Source organism: Prunus mume, linkage group LG2, assembly GCF_029339155.1.
Source record: "Prunus mume cultivar Tortuosa linkage group LG2, ASM2933915v1, whole genome shotgun sequence".
Taxonomy (NCBI): domain Eukaryota; kingdom Viridiplantae; phylum Streptophyta; class Magnoliopsida; order Rosales; family Rosaceae; genus Prunus; species Prunus mume.
The window spans coordinates 4,724,735-4,742,977 of NC_142699.1; the positions used below are offsets into that span (position 1 = coordinate 4,724,735).

At 35.4% G+C, this 18,243-nt stretch overlaps 2 protein-coding genes across 5 annotated transcripts; both read right to left on the minus strand.

Moving 5' to 3' along the window:
* Positions 1-1,892: 1,892 nt before the first annotated feature.
* Positions 1,893-8,900, minus strand: LOC103319503 (MADS-box protein JOINTLESS-like; the record flags this gene model as incomplete). Its single annotated transcript, NM_001293268.1, is given in 7 exon segments — positions 1,893-2,087; positions 2,225-2,266; positions 2,409-2,450; positions 2,836-2,935; positions 3,054-3,115; positions 4,096-4,174; positions 8,722-8,900. Coding segments are annotated over 7 exon segments (699 nt in total), but the record flags the coding sequence as incomplete, so codon positions are not given.
* A 642-nt stretch (positions 8,901-9,542) lies between these two features.
* LOC103319502 (MADS-box protein AGL24-like) lies at positions 9,543-18,160 on the minus strand. 4 transcript variants are annotated; one of them, XR_001677200.2, is made up of 10 exons: positions 18,002-18,160; positions 17,531-17,725; positions 14,121-14,199; positions 11,357-11,418; positions 11,155-11,254; positions 11,028-11,069; positions 10,870-10,920; positions 10,631-10,773; positions 9,760-9,884; positions 9,543-9,672 (listed from the first exon to the last, which is right to left on the minus strand). XR_001677200.2 is itself a non-coding variant. In XM_089044305.1 (9 exons), exons 2-9 carry the CDS (start codon positions 17,719-17,721, stop codon positions 9,839-9,841), a joined length of 714 nt encoding a protein of 237 aa, XP_088900431.1. In that variant the 5' UTR covers positions 17,722-17,725; positions 18,002-18,160; the 3' UTR covers positions 9,749-9,838.
* Positions 18,161-18,243: the final 83 nt, after the last annotated feature.

An 18,243-nucleotide genomic window follows, 5' to 3' on the forward strand; every position in this document is an offset into this window, starting at 1 on the left:
AGAAAAACTAAGAGAATTAGAGAGATAAAGGGCGGCTGCTGTTGGTGGCTAGTTGTTCAAGAAAGGAAATTTTCCTTTTTATGGAAAACATCTATTTTTATTATCCTCTGCTTTACTTCAGTCTCTTCTGGGAAAACAATGAAACCTGAGCAAATCGACGGGGACAGATGCACCTTAACGTTGATGCATGCAATCTCCACCGTTGGATCTTGTAATGCGACAGCTCAAACCGCAGCATCTTACTTTTTGTGATTGATTTTGTCCATATCTAAGCTATGTTTTTTTAGGTCAGAAGTATCTAAAGTTTAGTTTGTTGTCGGTTTAATTCTTACTACGTGTACAAAAGAAATAATAAATTTTATTTTTATGTGGAGTCGGATGGAGACAGGTCATTCGCTGTCATGTCACTTGATTGGCCCACCATGCGACACGTGGCTGTCTATATCTTGCTCAGGTTCCTTCCCCCACTTCATTTTTATCCACGCAAACAGTACGTGTCTCGCCGTGACATTGATAACCCAAGCAAATTCAAAATCAACATAATTCACCATGCAAGCTGCATTAATACAAAGTTTTAAATACAATACAAAGTCAGAGCAATTTCAAGTTGCATGTAACGCATAGGTTTAGATACAACACACAGTCACCCTCCCTTTGATATTTTTCAATGTTATGTCGAGTTAAGACACATAATCACTGATATCTTACAATACCTCGACTTTCTTTATTTAGTTATAAGAAGAGTAAACTTTCATCTTTCTCCACTTCTTAACGCCTGAAATTCAGAAAAAATACGTACAAAATGATTAGTAAATTTATTTAAAATGTGAGGAATAAATGAAATACCATGAATACAACTGTGCACGAACATTTATTTGTGGGGATGTTTTAACTTGTATTATGCAGGTTATGCTGTCATAGCGGGAGTGTGGAATAAATTCTCCCCTACGTTTTCAGCCCCTTTCAGTGTTGAGATTCCTCGACTGAAGCTTTCTGTAATTTTCATAGAACAATGCGGGAAAGTTAATTATTTTTATTTTTATACAAAAAATGTTTAAATTAATTTGATTTAGATTGCCATACTATGCAATAATAATGACGTTAATTCACATAAGCCATCCATTATTTTCTATAACAAAATATAATTTAAAAAATGTGAAATTTCAGTGAAAGTCACTTCTTTCAATTTAAATAAACACAAAAAATGAAATGGCCCAAATACATAATAATGAAACCTCAAAAGAAACTTGATCTACAAACCCCTAAAACATCTTCAATCGAATTGGGAGGGTTAGTACGCAAACGGAAAGGCTCTAATGAAGTGTTTAGAGTGATGAGCTTATTTGAGGGGCTCAATCCCACCATCAACAAATGAGAGGAAATCAATGAACTGAAACATTTTAAATAGTTTGATAAACCCCTCAAATAAACACCTCACTCTAAACTCCTCATTGTAGAAGCTCTGGTGTAGTAAATAGGTGAAAACAGTTAGGCCCAAATGAAGCTCTTATACTATATTACTGAAAATATTGAAGTTGCTGGGAAATAAATCATCGTGCAATTGTTTTTGATTTATCTGAAATTCGTGATGACTTTTTTGAATTGTCAATATTTCTATATTAAAAAACATGTCGGTGGGATCAGCAATTCGTAGTTTTTCTTTTCTAAAAATCCAAACAATTTGGTTTGGTAGAGTTAAAAAATGAAACCCAAGATCAAGTTGAGAAGTACAGAAATAAATCTAAGCAAAACCCTCAACACAAGGGAAGGGAAAATATCATCCTCCCTCTTGTTGCACGACGCCCGAGTGCCATCAAATAAAGCAATGATCAAGCATTTCTTCTCAGATGAAACTTAAAAGCATATAAATAGCAAATAGTAAAAGTAGCTCACCCCAGTTTGAGAGACAAAGTGACCTCATCGGAGGAGTCATCTTCAAGAGAGAGACTGACAGCACTGTTGCAGGTGGTGGAGATAGCAGATTCAGCTGACATGCCTTCTTCTTCTCCTCCACCTTCAATATTATTATTCAGCCTCTCCGGATCCATAAGCGCAGGTCCAGTATTTCCTCCGGATAACATCACCATCTGCTATGCAAAAAATTACAAGAGAAAAAAAAAATCAACCCATAATCTTTTATTAAGTGCACTCTTCCTCTCAAAAAACAAAAAGAGAAGAAGAAAAAGTAAGAAGAAGTATGTACATGATTGTGGTAGTTGCTTACCGTCTGCCTTAGCTGGCTGTTGGCTTCAACTAGCTCAGCTCCCTGAAATTATAGTCAGTGAATGAAAGAGAGAACCAAAGCCAAACTTGGTTAGGATTATTGATGTTAATTTATATATGTTTTTAAGTCGTGATTATTTTACGTTTGTTTCCATTTACAGATCTGTACGTATCAATCATCTAACCTTTCTTTCAAGTTCCATAATCTCACTCTTAATCAGCTCTTCCTGGAAAAGAATGGAACAGTTGCATTTAGATGTTAGTTTTCAGAAAATAAACCTTAGTGACAACCCAGAATACACCTATGCTTTTCTCAAAATACAGCAATAAAAATATACCCTATTTACACAGACGATTCTTCTTCAAACAAAGACCTACTTTATATTATTCGAACGGTTCATTGCTTACGTTTTCATTCAAGAATCATCCAGAAAAAAATAAAATAAAATAATATCGGAGACCAATTGACCATTTCTTTAAACAATTTAACTAACTTTATGCAACACGGATCCCTAATTTGAGATTTAAATACTAAACGATTTCGACAAATATACCACAATACAAAGAGCCTTCGCACCATGGTTCCTAGAAAATAAATTAGCTAGGGCAGACCTTAGTTTCCATGACACGGCCAAGGCTTGCTTCCACCAGTTGTTCCAACTTCAGCAACTCATCCAGATTCAGCCCTTCAAGATCCTCACCTTTCATCTGCCTGTTGCAAGCCCGTCCAATTTCAGCAGATACATCAAACAATAATACCAGCTAAACAGCCACACACACATATATATATATATATATATATATATCTTACAAGTTCATGAATTTTGTACCTCAGCTGGTGGCTCGTCTTCTCGAGTTCCTTACTCAGTTTGATGTGGTTTTCATTCTCCAGCTAAAATGAGAAATATTGGAACCATTACATAATTTAATCTGTCTCTGTCAAATGAAAAGCTTATAAACGTCAGCCTCGAAAAATATAAGAAAAAAAGAAACAAAAAGGATCACAATATATTTTAGAAAATGGAATCAATGAATTACTTGAACATACAAACCCAACATTAATACCTTAGAAAAACTTAGGGATTTAATTCATAGCAACAAACCCAACTTAGATCAAGGCAAATGGAAAAAGAACAGATAACAGATTAACAGATTAAATCTAAAGCACAATATTAACACGTAGGGCACTCTTACTTTATTGGAAGAACTTCAACATTTTGTTAGGGCAAAAACTTCAACATTTTTACTCCCCATCCAACCACTACTTGAGCACCAAAACAGAGTTTCTTTCCTGATTACTCAAATTCTATAGAGATAAGGAGTTTAATGAAATTTTGACCTAGGTATTCATGTTATTCTTGTGCTAAGCTGCTCCAAATTTTTGTGTTTAGAGTTTTCTGGTGCTGGGGCAACAAGGGGAAAAATAAATAAATTTGTGGGGTTTCACGATCGTTCTGGGTATTTTTTGCTGGAGAAAAATGTGATTGATTGATAGTTGCTGATGAATCTACGTTGCAATTTTTTCATTGGCTAATTCTCAAACACCACCAGGACTTGGCCCAAGACTACTATTTCCTTCCATCTGTAGACCAAATTAATAAGTCCCTCCCACTAGAAATGGACTTATCAAAGCCACCTAGCTACATACATTTAGCCCAAGAGGCCGACCCTGCTGCATGCGTATGTACATAAGTCTGGCATGTAATAGGAAATAATGCTTTTTATTTATGTTCAAACTATCAGAACCTTCACATGCTATATATAGAGAGATATTTTGAAGCTCCAAAGTGCAGATCACATAGTATGTTACCATTAATTGCAGAACAATTTAAAAGGGTGAAACGGAAAAGGTAAACCATTGAACTCATTTACCTGCAGCTCAATCTCTTGATTGTTCGATTTTTCGACACCATTCATGTCTGCGTTGTACCTTTCAATAACATCCTTGGTACTTCATAACAAAAAAAAAAAAAAAAAAATCAATTGGCATGTTCACTAGTAAATTGTTAGACATTGAAAAGAATTATTATTCAAACTTCTGGTTTGCAAACACCAAGACACACACTAATGTCTAATTCAGGGTTTTGATAATCCAATTTCAATTATAATGCAAAATACAAGCAAACCCAGGATTGGATTTCCAATTTTCTGCAGACCCAGAATTTTTCCAGTTGTATATTGGAGATCCAAAAAAGGCCAAACCATATAATAACCCAATCATCTCAAGAGAAAACAAGTACAATGAATAATTTCATTAGAATTTTGTACTAAAAATAGCATCAACAGTAACCAACCGCTTTGGACATGCATGCAATAATCTAACTATGATTTATTAAAAAAGTAAATTCAACGGTGAAAAATAGATGAACTAATTTATCCCTCCCTCCCCCCACAAATTAATATATATATATATATATGTGTGTGTGTGTCACAGATTTGGATATTTTTGTACATTAGTACAGTTCCTTGCTAGCATCAGGATATTTTTGTACCATTAGTACTGTTCCTTGCTAGCATCAGAAAAGGGGTTTCATTCAAGACCATCATCACAACTATGATTTTGGAGATTTTGAAATGAAATAAATACTTGTTTTATATGCATAATGAGAACGTTAAGCTATTTGCTGCTGGCTTTATCGCATGGTTTGGTTATGCAAATCAAACGTCAAATCAAATTCCTTCATAGCTATTTTATGGAAAACCTATATATATATATATATATATATATATATATATATAAGACCAACTCAACAAGCAACTGAGATAGTTTACAACACAAGGCATTTATATATGGAAAATGCTAGAGAGATCATCTTTAGAGATCAACTTATGTATCATATCTCTAATAGAGATGGGACCCATTGTATTAGTGAGCTTCCTTTCCGAGTTGCTTTGTTTCGTAGTTTTTGTGCCTCCCCATTTTTGACGAGGTTTCGGAATGAAATATCACCATTTGACAAAAAAATAATAGATTTACTTGAATGGGGTCATTCGATGTTGGTGGAAAAGATTGATAAACAATACATTGGAAAAATCCTTCGTGCCTTTGAATATTAATGGATTGATTGTTAAATCTTAAACCAAACCACAAGCTCCCCAGAGTCACCTCATACCAAGCTAGAAAGAACCATCAAACAAACCAACTTCTTGTGGTTTGGCAATCATCCGAAAACCAAAACTCGCCAATCTTAGGCAACTTCTACTGCCTAAGATCTTGCTTGCTTGATTACTAAACCACATACTAGTTAAGTTAGTGTTTGTACCAAAATTTTCACAAGCCACTGGCAGGCAGAATAGAAAACGGGTAAACAAAGCCACTTATTTTGCGCCAAAAATTTCAAAGGTCTCTATGTAGGTGAATAAATCCATGACCATCATCCCGACGCCAGCTTTCTACAATGTCCCTTTCTACAATGTCCCGACATCATCATCTCCATTCCTCAATACGCCCACAGAGATCGAAATACTAAAACGTGGTTAAGACACCTTAGACAAGAACTCTCTTCTCTGAACATACTTAATTCATGTAGAATAGATGGCGAAGGCAATTGAAGAAGAGTAGAAGAGGCCCGCGCAAGCGCAAACCTAGAAAGCTGCAAGTTTGGGCCCATGACCCATCAATTCGAAGAGAACTGCTTTTTCAGGCATCCAATATCTTTTAATCCCCCAAAATCCAGTTTTTATGTTTTAGGAGTTTTTTAAAATTACTTTGTAATTTTTCCTATTTTAATTTCTTGTTTATTCCTAGGGTTTCTAGGGTATTTAAAGAATTTTGGCTAGGGTTATGTTATTCCAAATTATCAATAAACTTGAGGTTCCCTCATTTCTTCATGGTGGATTCCAAAGTTGTGTGTTTTAGGCTAAATCTTCAGCCATCCAATTGTCATGATGCGTCATTAATGCAACTAGACACCCACGATGTAAGTTTTTTCAACCAAATTACAGAATTGAAGCAAATATTAAAGGTTAAAGTACGTAGTGTCTCGAACAAGTGTTTTAGCCATCTTCATCTAACTTTTTACAGGACGCACTGCTCTTGAATTTTGTTCGCATCATCTAGCAAGACTAAAATCATCATACGACTTCTACCTCCTCCTTAATTGACCCATTTTGGTACTTGCATAGATAGTCATAGCGCCAACATTGTGAGCTTGATTTATCATCCTCATCGGTCTTAAAAAGTCACCCTTGTAGTGAATACTATTATCCCACTGGAACAAGGGGATCCAGACTCCCCAAAGCTAGGCTAATAGGACATGAAAATCTAGTAGAAAACTTGGAATCATGTAAAACATTAAACAACCAAGTGACAACATAGGAAGTTGGTGAACCTAATAAATGGGAAGAAGATGTACTATGAAGTGTTGAACCTACTAAAATGGGAAGAGTGATCTCCTATGGAAGAAAACTTGGTGGAAGTGGCTAAGGACTCCAACATGTTATAACATGGCCTCGCTACATAAACACACATAGGACTTTGGAGTTCCTATATAAATCTTTCGACACATTACTAAATAAATCTTTCGAAAATATCCAAGAGCAATACTTTTCCAAACTTTTGAGAATTTGGATCAATATTGCTCTACTAGGAAACTTGGAGAAGTTTGAAAAATAATGTAATAGTAAAATATTCATTTCATGGTTTTGTTTTGGTTGCAAGTACTCTGGTACTTGAATATAAATACAAATAGAAAACCTTTAAAAATATATATATAAAAACTTTGCATATTACATGTCAATTAGGAAACCAAGAAAAATAACTTTTAAAGGAAACTGATTAGAAATTGCATACTGACATGAACAATTAAAGGTCCTCTCCATTTTGTTATTTTTAACTGCGACCTCCATTTGTATCAAAGCTTTTATATATAAAAGGTCATTACTCTCTTGCAAATAGCATCGCCATATAAGACCACCTTAGAGTTTATTTTTGGGTTAAAGAAGACCACTTTGGAGGCGGTATTTCTAGTTTGTCTTTTTTTTATAAATATAAATGATCAGCGCAATTATTTTTGTTAACTGAAAGGATGCGTGACCTTATTTAAATTCTTATTCCATAGTTAACATTTCATTCTCACCCTCCCTCTCTTTCCTCCCTCTCTTTCCTTCCTCTCATGCATGCACATCTAATCCTTATTCCATAGTAGCTAGGCATGCATTCATGGCAAAAGCATGTTATGGTCATAGCTCCACCACCCATTGCCCTACTTGAAACCATGCATGCATATTCCTGCTGGAAGTCTTCAAGGCTTCTATGATGAATTCTCAAGTTATCATCATACCACTTTATTCCTAGTAAGAAAATTACAAACATATAATTCAATGTTTGTAACCACATTAATGTACGGGCATTTTGTCGTTTAGGTCCTTTTCAAACACAACCCACCAATATCTTAACTTTGATGGATAAGATACATATAGATACGTATATATATGATAAAGAGTTAAATACTCTCTTACTAGCTAGACTATCAAACATTTTATGTGGTCAGACTACGAATTTAGAATTGGTAATCTGTATTCTTGTTTGAGTGTATGATTCGATTGATGGTCTAATATATCGTGTTTCTCATAAGGAAACATTAATTTTAAGTGGGAAGAATGTTTGAAGGATAACATATATACATATAGATGTGTATATATATTGTAAAGGGTCAAATACTCACTAGCTAGCTATAGTAACTATCATTTTATGTGTTTAAACTATGAATCTAAAAAAAGTGATCTGCTTTATTTTTTGAGTGTATGATTCGATTGATGGTCTAACATACCGTGTCTCTCACAAGGGAACATTAATTTTAACTGGGACTTGGACAATGATATTCTTCATTGTATAGGCCCCACCTAAGATATTATATAATATCTATTACCAACATGTGATAGGTGGGAAAGGATGAGATTGAAGCAGCGAGATATACTAGTGTACAAGATCATAAGATTACAGAATTTGCTAAACAAGATATACACGTACACAGTTTTACATATGCATGCGTGTAGTACAAGAAAAGAACATCACCATCATATACACCACATCTTTCCAGAAGTTGTCTTAGTCAAAAGTAGACTTTATTTTCCTTAAGTGGATAGATATACAAGGTAGTGACCCTCGAACTAGGTTTTTTTTGAAACAGAGTATGACTATCTAAAAGTATATTTCGACCACAAAAAAAAAAAAACCTATCTAAAAGTATCATCTACAAGATTCTCTCTCTCTCTCTCGAAGCTTCTGGATTCTCCATTTTTTCTGTTGGAAGCTTAGATACAATAAATAATGTCTGTGTGCACAGTTCAAACAATGGAATTTCCATAAAGGCACTCTCCCTCTCCTCTAAATATATTTCTACCCAAATGACTGGATCTCAGAATCTCTCTCTCTCTCTCTCTCACCCACACAGAGAGAAGTGAAGTCATCAGACTTCATAGACATCATGATCATACATATTGTTATTTTTTCAAGGAAGGAAAAGTCAAAATAATTATAAGGTATGTTGCTGGTACCTTGAGCTTGAATAATCAAAAAGCTTGCCAGTGGCAGAAAAGATGACAACTGCCACCTCAGATTCACACAGAACAGATAGCTCTGCAGCTTTCTTGAAGAGCCCTCTTCTCCTTTTTGAGAAGGTCACCTGCCTTGCAGGCAAGTAGTCAATCTTCTTGATCTTGATCTTATTCATCATCTTCAAAAAAATTCAAACCAACCACTTTTCACATACACTAAAAAACTATACAATATTTTCTGGGTTTCTTCTCAATTTTAAACTTTTAATGGTTCCCAGATCTAAATGAACAAAACCCAGAAAAACCCACCCCCCAAAACATAAAGAAGAAGAAGAAGAAGAAGAAGAAGAGGAGAAGAACCCTAATTAATTAAATTCTGGGTTTTCCTTTTTGTTTAATGTTTACCTTCGTTGGTGGGTTTCGGGGTCTGCGTTCGAAATGAGAGAGAGAAATGGCTCCTGCTGCTGTCTGGCTGTTGCTCAAGAAGGGAAATGAAATGATTTATGAATTTTCCTTTATATGGAAAAATATATTCTTCTATTATCTTCTGGGAAACAAGGTTAAGAAACCTGAGCAAATCGAAAGGGGACAGATGCTCTTCACGTTGATGAATGCAATCTGCACCGTTGATATGTGACTTGAGAAAATGTGGCATCTGACTTTTTGTGAAAGAGGTTTTCAGAGATATCTAAGTTTTGTTTTTTTTGTCGGTAAAATTCTTATTACGTGTCAATCTACAAAAGAAAGAAGAAATGTTTTTTTTCATAGGTGTGGGGGATGGCCCTTTGACACAGGTCATGCGCTGTCATGCCACTTGATTGAGCCCACCATGACACGTGGCTTTGTCTTTATCTTGCTCGGGTTACTTCCCCCAGGGCCACTTCTATTCATTTAATCCACGCAGACAGTACGAGTCTCGCTACATGAGTTTCTTCTTAAACATTCTGGTTCCTACATTTAAAATTTATTTAACTTGTTTTTGTCTGGTTTAAGTTTTGGTGTACATGAGTTGTAATAGTATAAATAAAACAATTTTACCTATGATGTCATTCGTGGGACTAAACTTCACGATATCTTGAAACGAGCTTTGTAACGTGAAAACAATGAGGAAAGACATCTAAGTCTTTAAGCACATCGGTCTACGACCCGCGCGTACCGTTAGCCTGTGTGACATTGATAACCCAAACAATACAAAATTAACAAGTGTCTGCATGCAGGCTGCATTGATACAGAGTTCTAAATACAATACAAAGTCAGAGCAATATGTCACAGGTTGCATGTAATACACATGTTTTGATACATCACAAAGTTACTCTCCCTTCAATATTTTTCAATCTGGTATCAAATTAAAACACACAAGCACCGATGTCTCACAATACCACAACTTTCTTTATTTAGCTATAAGGAGAGTAAACTTTCATCTTTCTTCACTTCTTAACCAAGGAAATTAGGAACGCCTGAAATTCATAGTAGAGTGAAAAGAAAATTTGTTAAAAATGGTGAAGAATAAATAAAATACCATGAATAATTAAAATGCTTGGGTTGGGAGGGTAAGTGGTAAAGAGGTGAAAACAGTTTGGTTAGGCCCAAATGATATATCTTTTTTCCAAAAACATATTACTGTAAATATCTGAAACTCATGATGACTTTCAAATAACTTTTCTATAATAAAAAATATTGTCAAGTACAGAAAACATCCATTATTTTGGTGTGGTAAAAGTTAAAATTGAAACCCAGAATCAAGTTGACAAGTACAGAAAATATCCTAGTTGTTCTGTATTGCACGACAACCGCGTATTCAAATTCCAAAACTTCTATTCTCTGATCTCATCAAACTTAAAAAGAAAAGACATATATATATACACACACACACACACACAAATAGCAAAACAAAAGAAGGCTAGCTCACCCCAGTTTGAGAGATAAAATGGCGTCGTCGGAGCATTCATCTTCAAGAGAAAGACTCAGAGCACTGTTGCAGCTGGTGGAGGTAGCAGAGTCAGATGGCTCCATAAGCGCAGGTCCGGTACTTCTTTTGGATAACATCACCATCTGCTATGCAAAAAATACAAAATTAAAAAAACATATAAAAAAACAAATAAATAAAAGGATCAACCCTTCTTTTATTAAGAGCAATATGTTGCTTACCCTGTCCCTTAACATCACCATCTGATTGTTGCCTTCTACCAGCTCAGTTCCCTGATATTATAGTTGATGCATGCAAGAGAAAACCAGAGCCAAACTTTGTTATGATTATTTATGTTGAAATTTGTTTTCATTTACAGAGTGCGTATCAGTCATCTAACCTTTTTATCAAGTGCCACAATATCACTCATAATCAGTTCTTCCTGAAATTTGCATTTAGATGTTAGTTTACTTGCTTTTCACAACAGACAGCAATTAAAATATACTCTGTATACACAAGGGGCAGACCTTAGTTTCCATCACACGGACAAGGGTTGCTTCCACCAGTTGTTCCAACTTCAGCAACTCATCCAGATCCAGCTCTTCAAGATCCTCACCTTTCATCCGCCTGTTGCAAGCCAGTCCAATTCCAGCAGATACATCAAACAATAATACCAGCTAAACAGCCACATATATCTTACAAGTTCATGATGATTTAATAAATTTGTACCTCAGCTGGCGGTTCTTCTCCTCGAGTTCCGTACTGAGTTTGATGCGGTTTTCATTCTCCAGCTAAAATGAGAAATATTGGAACCATCATTTAGAGAATTTAATCTGTCTCTGTTACATGAAAAGCTTATAAACGTCAGCCCCGAAAAGAAACAAAGAAACAACATAATGGGGAAAAGAAAAGGATTACAATTTTTTTTTTGAAATGGAATCACATGAATTATTTGAACATACAAGAACATGGATTTACAATTTGTCCTAGTCATTAATACCTTTGAAAAACTTAGGGATTTAATTAATAGCAACAAACCCAACTCGCAGAAATCCGAATTTTCGATTGAGGCAAATAGAATTAGAACTTGTACTGATTAAATTGAGATAACAAATTAAATCTAAAGCACACAGGGTATCCAAACTCTTACTTTATTGGAAGATGGCAGGATGAAATCACATAATCAAAGTCCTCGATAGGCCATGCCACTCATCCATTAACAAAATATATAGCTAGGTCAAATATTAGAGCTTCAGATACTTATTTTTTTCTCCTTGGTGGACTTTATGGCAATGCCACTCAACTTCTATAGAGATAAAGAATTTAATGAAATTTTGACCCAAGTATTCATGTTAGTCTTGTGCTCAGCGGCTCTAAATTTGGAGTTCTTCAACCAGCGGCTCTAAATTTTGGTGTGGGAATATTCTATACATTCAGGCAAGGTGATTTTTATGGGGACTGTACTGTGCTGCTTGTTTTCTGTTCTCTTCATGGGGTTTTGAGGTCGTTCTGGGTATTTTTGATTTCCTAGTTTCTTCAGTAACAAAATTAGGGTTCTATGTGAGCCTGTTAAAAAAAGGCTATGTAGGGGCTAATCCTCAAATGAAATCAAAGTGAGAGTTTGTCGCCATCTAGAGGTTTGGGGTTCCTAGAGAGATTAGACAACTTTCAAGGTTTGGATCTCTGCAAGTATGCAAGTGTTGATAGAGACGCACAATATGTGATGTAGGACAAGATAGGGATGAATTCGAGTGGGAAAAATTATGGGGCAGTCCACATGCTCTACTTTTTCAATTCTAGTCCAACCACCATGTATGTCCACAATTTTTAATGAATTTACAGTATATGCCACTTCCAGAAATGGAAGTCTATGAAAGCACCTCCCTAAAATTTATGCATCTCCTACAATCATGTTAGTTTGAAACAAATATGGCAATTTTACCCTTGATAAATTCGGCATTTTTTCTTAGGTTGGTGTGACTATATATGTTGTGGAGGTTTCATTTTTACCTAGACTAGAGGTAACTTATGGATTTCATTGTCTGGACTAGAGGTGGTTTATGGGTTTAATAACCTGGACTAGAGGTACGAAGTTTCTAGGAACCGCGATTACAAGTTTTGAGGTAGCTATACCTGGAACAGAGGCATATTTACGGTTGTGGGTGTAGTTTAGTGTGATTTGTAGAATGTGTTGATGTCCTAAATATTTATGGTTTACAGTTTTGGAACAGCGGCATGTTCTAAATATTTGTGTGAACAGAGGCATATTTACGGTTTTGGAACAGAGGCATAGGGGCTTAAATAGAGGGGGGCAGAGATTAGCCGTCCGTTAGGACAAGATCCCACATTGGAAAAATAGCACATCCTATAGAATGGTTTAAGAGCTCAAAGGCACCTTTCCCTTACAAGCCGGTTTTTAAGGGCAAGTTCTACCTATGGGTTCTTAACATTTGATATCGGAATATGGTTTCACCAAGCAATTGGGCCCAATTCCACAGAAAGGGTGACCTGTATGCTGGATTAAGATGATTGGTGTTATGTATGGGCATGATATTGATCACTGAATACTGATAGTTGAGTGAAATATAGAGTTTAGGGTTTAGGGTTTAGTGAAGTCGCCTCAAATAAAGTAAAGGGCTACCACTAGGTCAGTGTAGGTAGAGTGGGCCAACAAGGACGTTAGAAGGGGGGTGTGACTCCTCCCCTAAGATGTGATTGCGGTGTGAGAGCTGAGATGCGAATGCGGTTGGTCTCTGTTTTCAGCTGCGTGACAGCTACGGTTATTGGTTACCTTTAACTGATGTACTTAAGCCTATGACCTCCCACCCCTAATCAACACTGTCAAAATTGCATTCCAAACATAATAGTAAAATCGTACTACATTTCTGACAGAAAATCATTCATTTCAAAACAAAAAAGTAAAATCGTTCCTTTTCATTTTTCCTAACCAATAAGGTTTTTAAAATTAGGGAGAAAAAACTGTTACTCTAGGAGGCTGTAATATCGATTCAATATAAGTCTCCAACTCAACTATCATAAAAATTAAATCGGCTGCATGCCTCTAAAACTAAAGTTTGAAAAACAACGGATTTGTAACTCAATCGGTTAAGAAGAATCTACTCTCTACCTTGAGCATAATTAAAATTGAAAAAAAAGGAACGCTTGGAAAACCAACAGTAAAAGTAAATAATATTTGATGATGATTCTATGTTCCAATTTTTCACTGGCCAATTCTTAATTTACACAAAATTAAGTCCCACTAGAGTTGGACTTATCAAAGCCACCTACATATATTTAGCCCAAGAGGCCGACCCTGCTGCATGCATATACATAAGTCTGACAATGCTTTTTTTGATCTATGTTCAAACAATCAGAACCGTCGGATGCTATAGAGATACAATTTGAAGCTCCAAAGTGCAGATCAGAGAGTATGTTACAATTAATTGCAGAACAATTTAAAACGAGTAAAGGGAAAACTATTGAACTCATTTACCTGCAGCTCAAGAGACTGTTCATCCGATTTTTCGACACCATTTGTGCGCGCTTTGTACCTTTCAATAACATCCTTGATACTTCACAACAGAAAAAGATTAAAAATAAATAAAAAATCAATTGGCATGTTCACTGGTAAATTATTAGACACAAAAAAATTAACATGTGAATAAGCATACTTGAGAAACAAAAACATGGAAAAGAATTTTACCCCCATTATTCAAACTTCTGGTTTGCAAAACACAGAGATACACTCATGTTTGTTTGTTGTTTTTTTGTTTTTGTTTTTTTTGTTTTTTGTTTTTTTGTATAAGACTAATAAATGATATCATTGTATGATATGTGTGCATGGCTTCCTTTTAATAATCTGCAATTTATCATACTAAAATATTCTTTACCATAACTTCAAAGCTTGATGGCATGGCATCTTGCTTTTGATTGAATTATTTTCTGACTTTGGTGTCTATAACTAACATAACCAACAATCAGAATAATTTCAGTTTCAATTATAATGCAAACTCTGATTTCCAATTTTGTGCAGTCCCAAAATTTGATTTCCTCCAGTTATATATTGCAGACCCAAGAAAGGGACTCTAATCATCTCAAGAGAAAGCAAGTAGAATGAATATATTGCCTATTTCATTAGAGTTTGTTACAAAAAGTAATACCAAACAGTAACCAAACTACACATGCATGCAATAAGCTAAGAATCCCCTCCCCAAAAAAAAAAAATTATCAGCTTGGCTTCCAAACGCACAAATATCACATACATAACGAGAACGTAAAGCTATTTGCATGGTTTGGTTACGCAAATCAAAACGTCAAGTCAAATTCCTTCAATAGCAGCTGAGATATTTTCGAACACAAATGCAAAGCAAACCCACGTATCAAGTCAACTGATAAGAAGTGGGCCTCAAAAATCTTAGTCACAGTTCCTCTCACATCAACTCTGACACCATCAAGTCAATAATATATGCTTGGAATATATTGTTATGTTTGGTAGGCTACCATGAAAAGATGAATCATTACTAAACCCTAAAAAACCTTAAGAAAAGCTATCCGCCTGGGGCTAGGTCATGTACAGGTTTTAGACTTTCAACCTCAGCCCCGTTCATTAATAATGGAAACTTGGAGTATTAGAATACCTATATGAACCTTTACTTGGAAAATTTTGACACATTGCTCTACTTGGAAACTTGGAAAAGTTTGAATCTATGGCTAAAGAAGAACACTTTTATTCTCCTTTAGTTTCAATTATGGTTTATGTATTGGTTGCAACTACATATGCACAGACGGAAACATGGAAAGCAAAAATAGAAAAAAGAAAAATAACATTCAAATTAAATTTGCAACGGAAATTGATTAGAAATTGCACACTGACATAAAAGAATTAAAGACCTCCATTAGTACGTGTTTGTTACTTATAGTTTTGCTTTCTCTGTCTTTTAATTTTGTTCGATAATAACCAACGCAATTAGATGTGGCTTTTAGATAATAACTTTTTTAAAATTTTTTTATTTTTTAAAAAACCATTAATTCGTGCACACAATACAGCATTTAAAATTTTAAAAAAAAGCATAGCCATATAAAAGAGTATTCTTTTTATATATGGAGTGTATTTTGGGTTAAAGAAGACCACCTTAGAGGTAGTATTTCTAGTTTTTTTAAATTAAATATAAATGACCAGCACTTACTATGTGCAATTATTTTTGTTAACTGAAAGGAAGCACATGACCTTATTTAAATTCTTATTCCATAGTTAACATTTCATTCTCACCCTCCCTCTCATGCATGCCCATCTAATTATGAAATTAGGTTTTAACAAAATCTTTCATGCAATCATGGCAAAAACATGTTATGGTCATGGCTCCACCACCCATTGCCCTATTTGAAAGCACGCATGGATATTCCTGCTGAAAGTCTTCAAGGCTTCTATGATGAATTCCCAAGTTATCATCATATCACTTTATTCCTAGTAAGAAAACTACAAATCACATAATTCAATGTAACTGTGAGAATGTGAAGAAATGTCCCACATTGGAAAGTTAGAGAAACTTAGCAAGGGCTTATAAGGATTTGGGCTACTCCTATTGGCCACTTGATTTTCAGATGAAACCTCTACTTCCTTTATAGTATCATAGCCGGTCACGTGTGAAGCCCAACGGCCACACGTGCTTCACGCCACCTAATGTGTTGTCCACGTTTAGACTTTAAATGTCGCTACATGTGCAGGGGCGTGTGAGAATGCGAAGAAATGTCCCACAATAATTTTTGGAAGTTGAGAAACATAACGAGAGCTTATAGGAGTTGGGGGCTACTCCCCCTGGCCAAACTGGCATTTTCTAGAGTAGGTGGGGAAAATGAATTGACACATTTTCAAAGACAACCCGCCGCTATCTTCAGTTTGAAGGATAATATATATACAAATAGATGTATATATATATGGTAAAGAGTAAAATGCTATCTTATTAGCAAATTTATCATTTTATGTGGTCAGACTATGAATCTAAAATTGGTGATCTGCATTGTTGTTTGAGTGTATGATTCGACTGATGATCTAACATACTGTATCTCTCATAAAGGAACCATTAATTTTAGCTCCTTGGACAAGGATATTCTTCATTGTATAACCCCGACCTAAGATTTCATATATTATCTATTACCATATGTGATAGGTGGGACATGATATTGAAGCAGCAAGATACTAAACTATGCGATATGCGAGTATATAAGATCATAAGACTACGGAATTTACTGGACAAGATATACACAGTTTTGCATATGGTAAACAAAATTGATTGCACGTAAAAAAGAACATCGCCATATATACACCACATCTTGCATGAAAAACATGGAAGACTAATAAAATAATGTTTCTCAAACTGGGACACCTAACTAGAAGTTTTCTTAATCAAAAGTAGACTTTATTTTCCTTAAGTGGTATATATACAAGGTAGTGACCCTCGAACTAGTTGTCTTTGAAACAGAGTATATCTAAAAAGTAAAAATCGACCGAAAAAAATATATATCTAAAAGTATCATCTAAAAGACTTACTCACTCACACACACTCTCTCTCTCTCTCTCTCTCTCTCTCTCTAAGCTTCTGGATTCTCCATTTTTTCTGTTGGAAGCTTAGACACAATAAATAATGTCTGTGCGCTCAGTTCAAACCATGGAATTTCAGGAAAGACAGGAAATTTCCAGAAAGGCACCCTCCCTCTCCTCTAAATATATTTCTACCCAAATGACTGAATCTCAGAATCTCTCGCTCCCTCTCCCTCTCCCTCTCCCACATGGAGAGAAGTCAGTCATCAGACTTCAGAGACACCATGATCATACATATTGGTTATTTTTTCAAGGAAGGAAAAGTCAAAAGAATTATAAGGTATAGTGGTGGGTGTTGCTGGTACCTTGAGCTTGAATAATCAAAAAGCTTGCCAGTAGCAGAAAAGATGACAACTGCCACCTCAGATTCACACAGAACAGATAGCTCTGCAGCTTTCTTGAAGATCCCTCTTCTCCTCTTTGAGAATGTCACCTGCCTTGCTGGCAGGTAGTCAATCTTCTTGATCTTGATCTTCTTCCTCATAATTTTCACCATCCCCCTTCAAAAAAATTCAAACCAACCACTTTTCACATATATTATTATGTTCATACACTCAAAAACAACACAATATTTTATGGGTTTCTTCCATAAATTTTAAACATTTAATGGCCCCCAGATCTTGCGAACAAAACCCAGAAAAACCCACCAACCGAAATAGGTCAATAGTTCACAACAACATGCCTAGAGCACCAGAGCACAAAGAAGAAGAAGAAGAGGAGGAGAAGAACCCTAATTAATTAATTTCTGGGTTTTCCTCTCTTTGTTTAACGTTTACCTTCTTTGGAGGCTTTCAGGGTCTGAAGTTGTGTACAGAAAAACTAGGAGAACGAGAGGAGAAATGGCCGGCTGTTCGAGAAAGGAAAGGATTTAAATTGAGTTTTCCCTTTTATGGAAAAAAAATGTATCTTTCTATTATCCTGTGCTTTACTTTCGGTATCCTCTACCTGAGCAAATCGACGGGCACAGATGCTCTCGACGTTGATGAATGCAATCTCCACCGTTGATTTTGTAACGTGA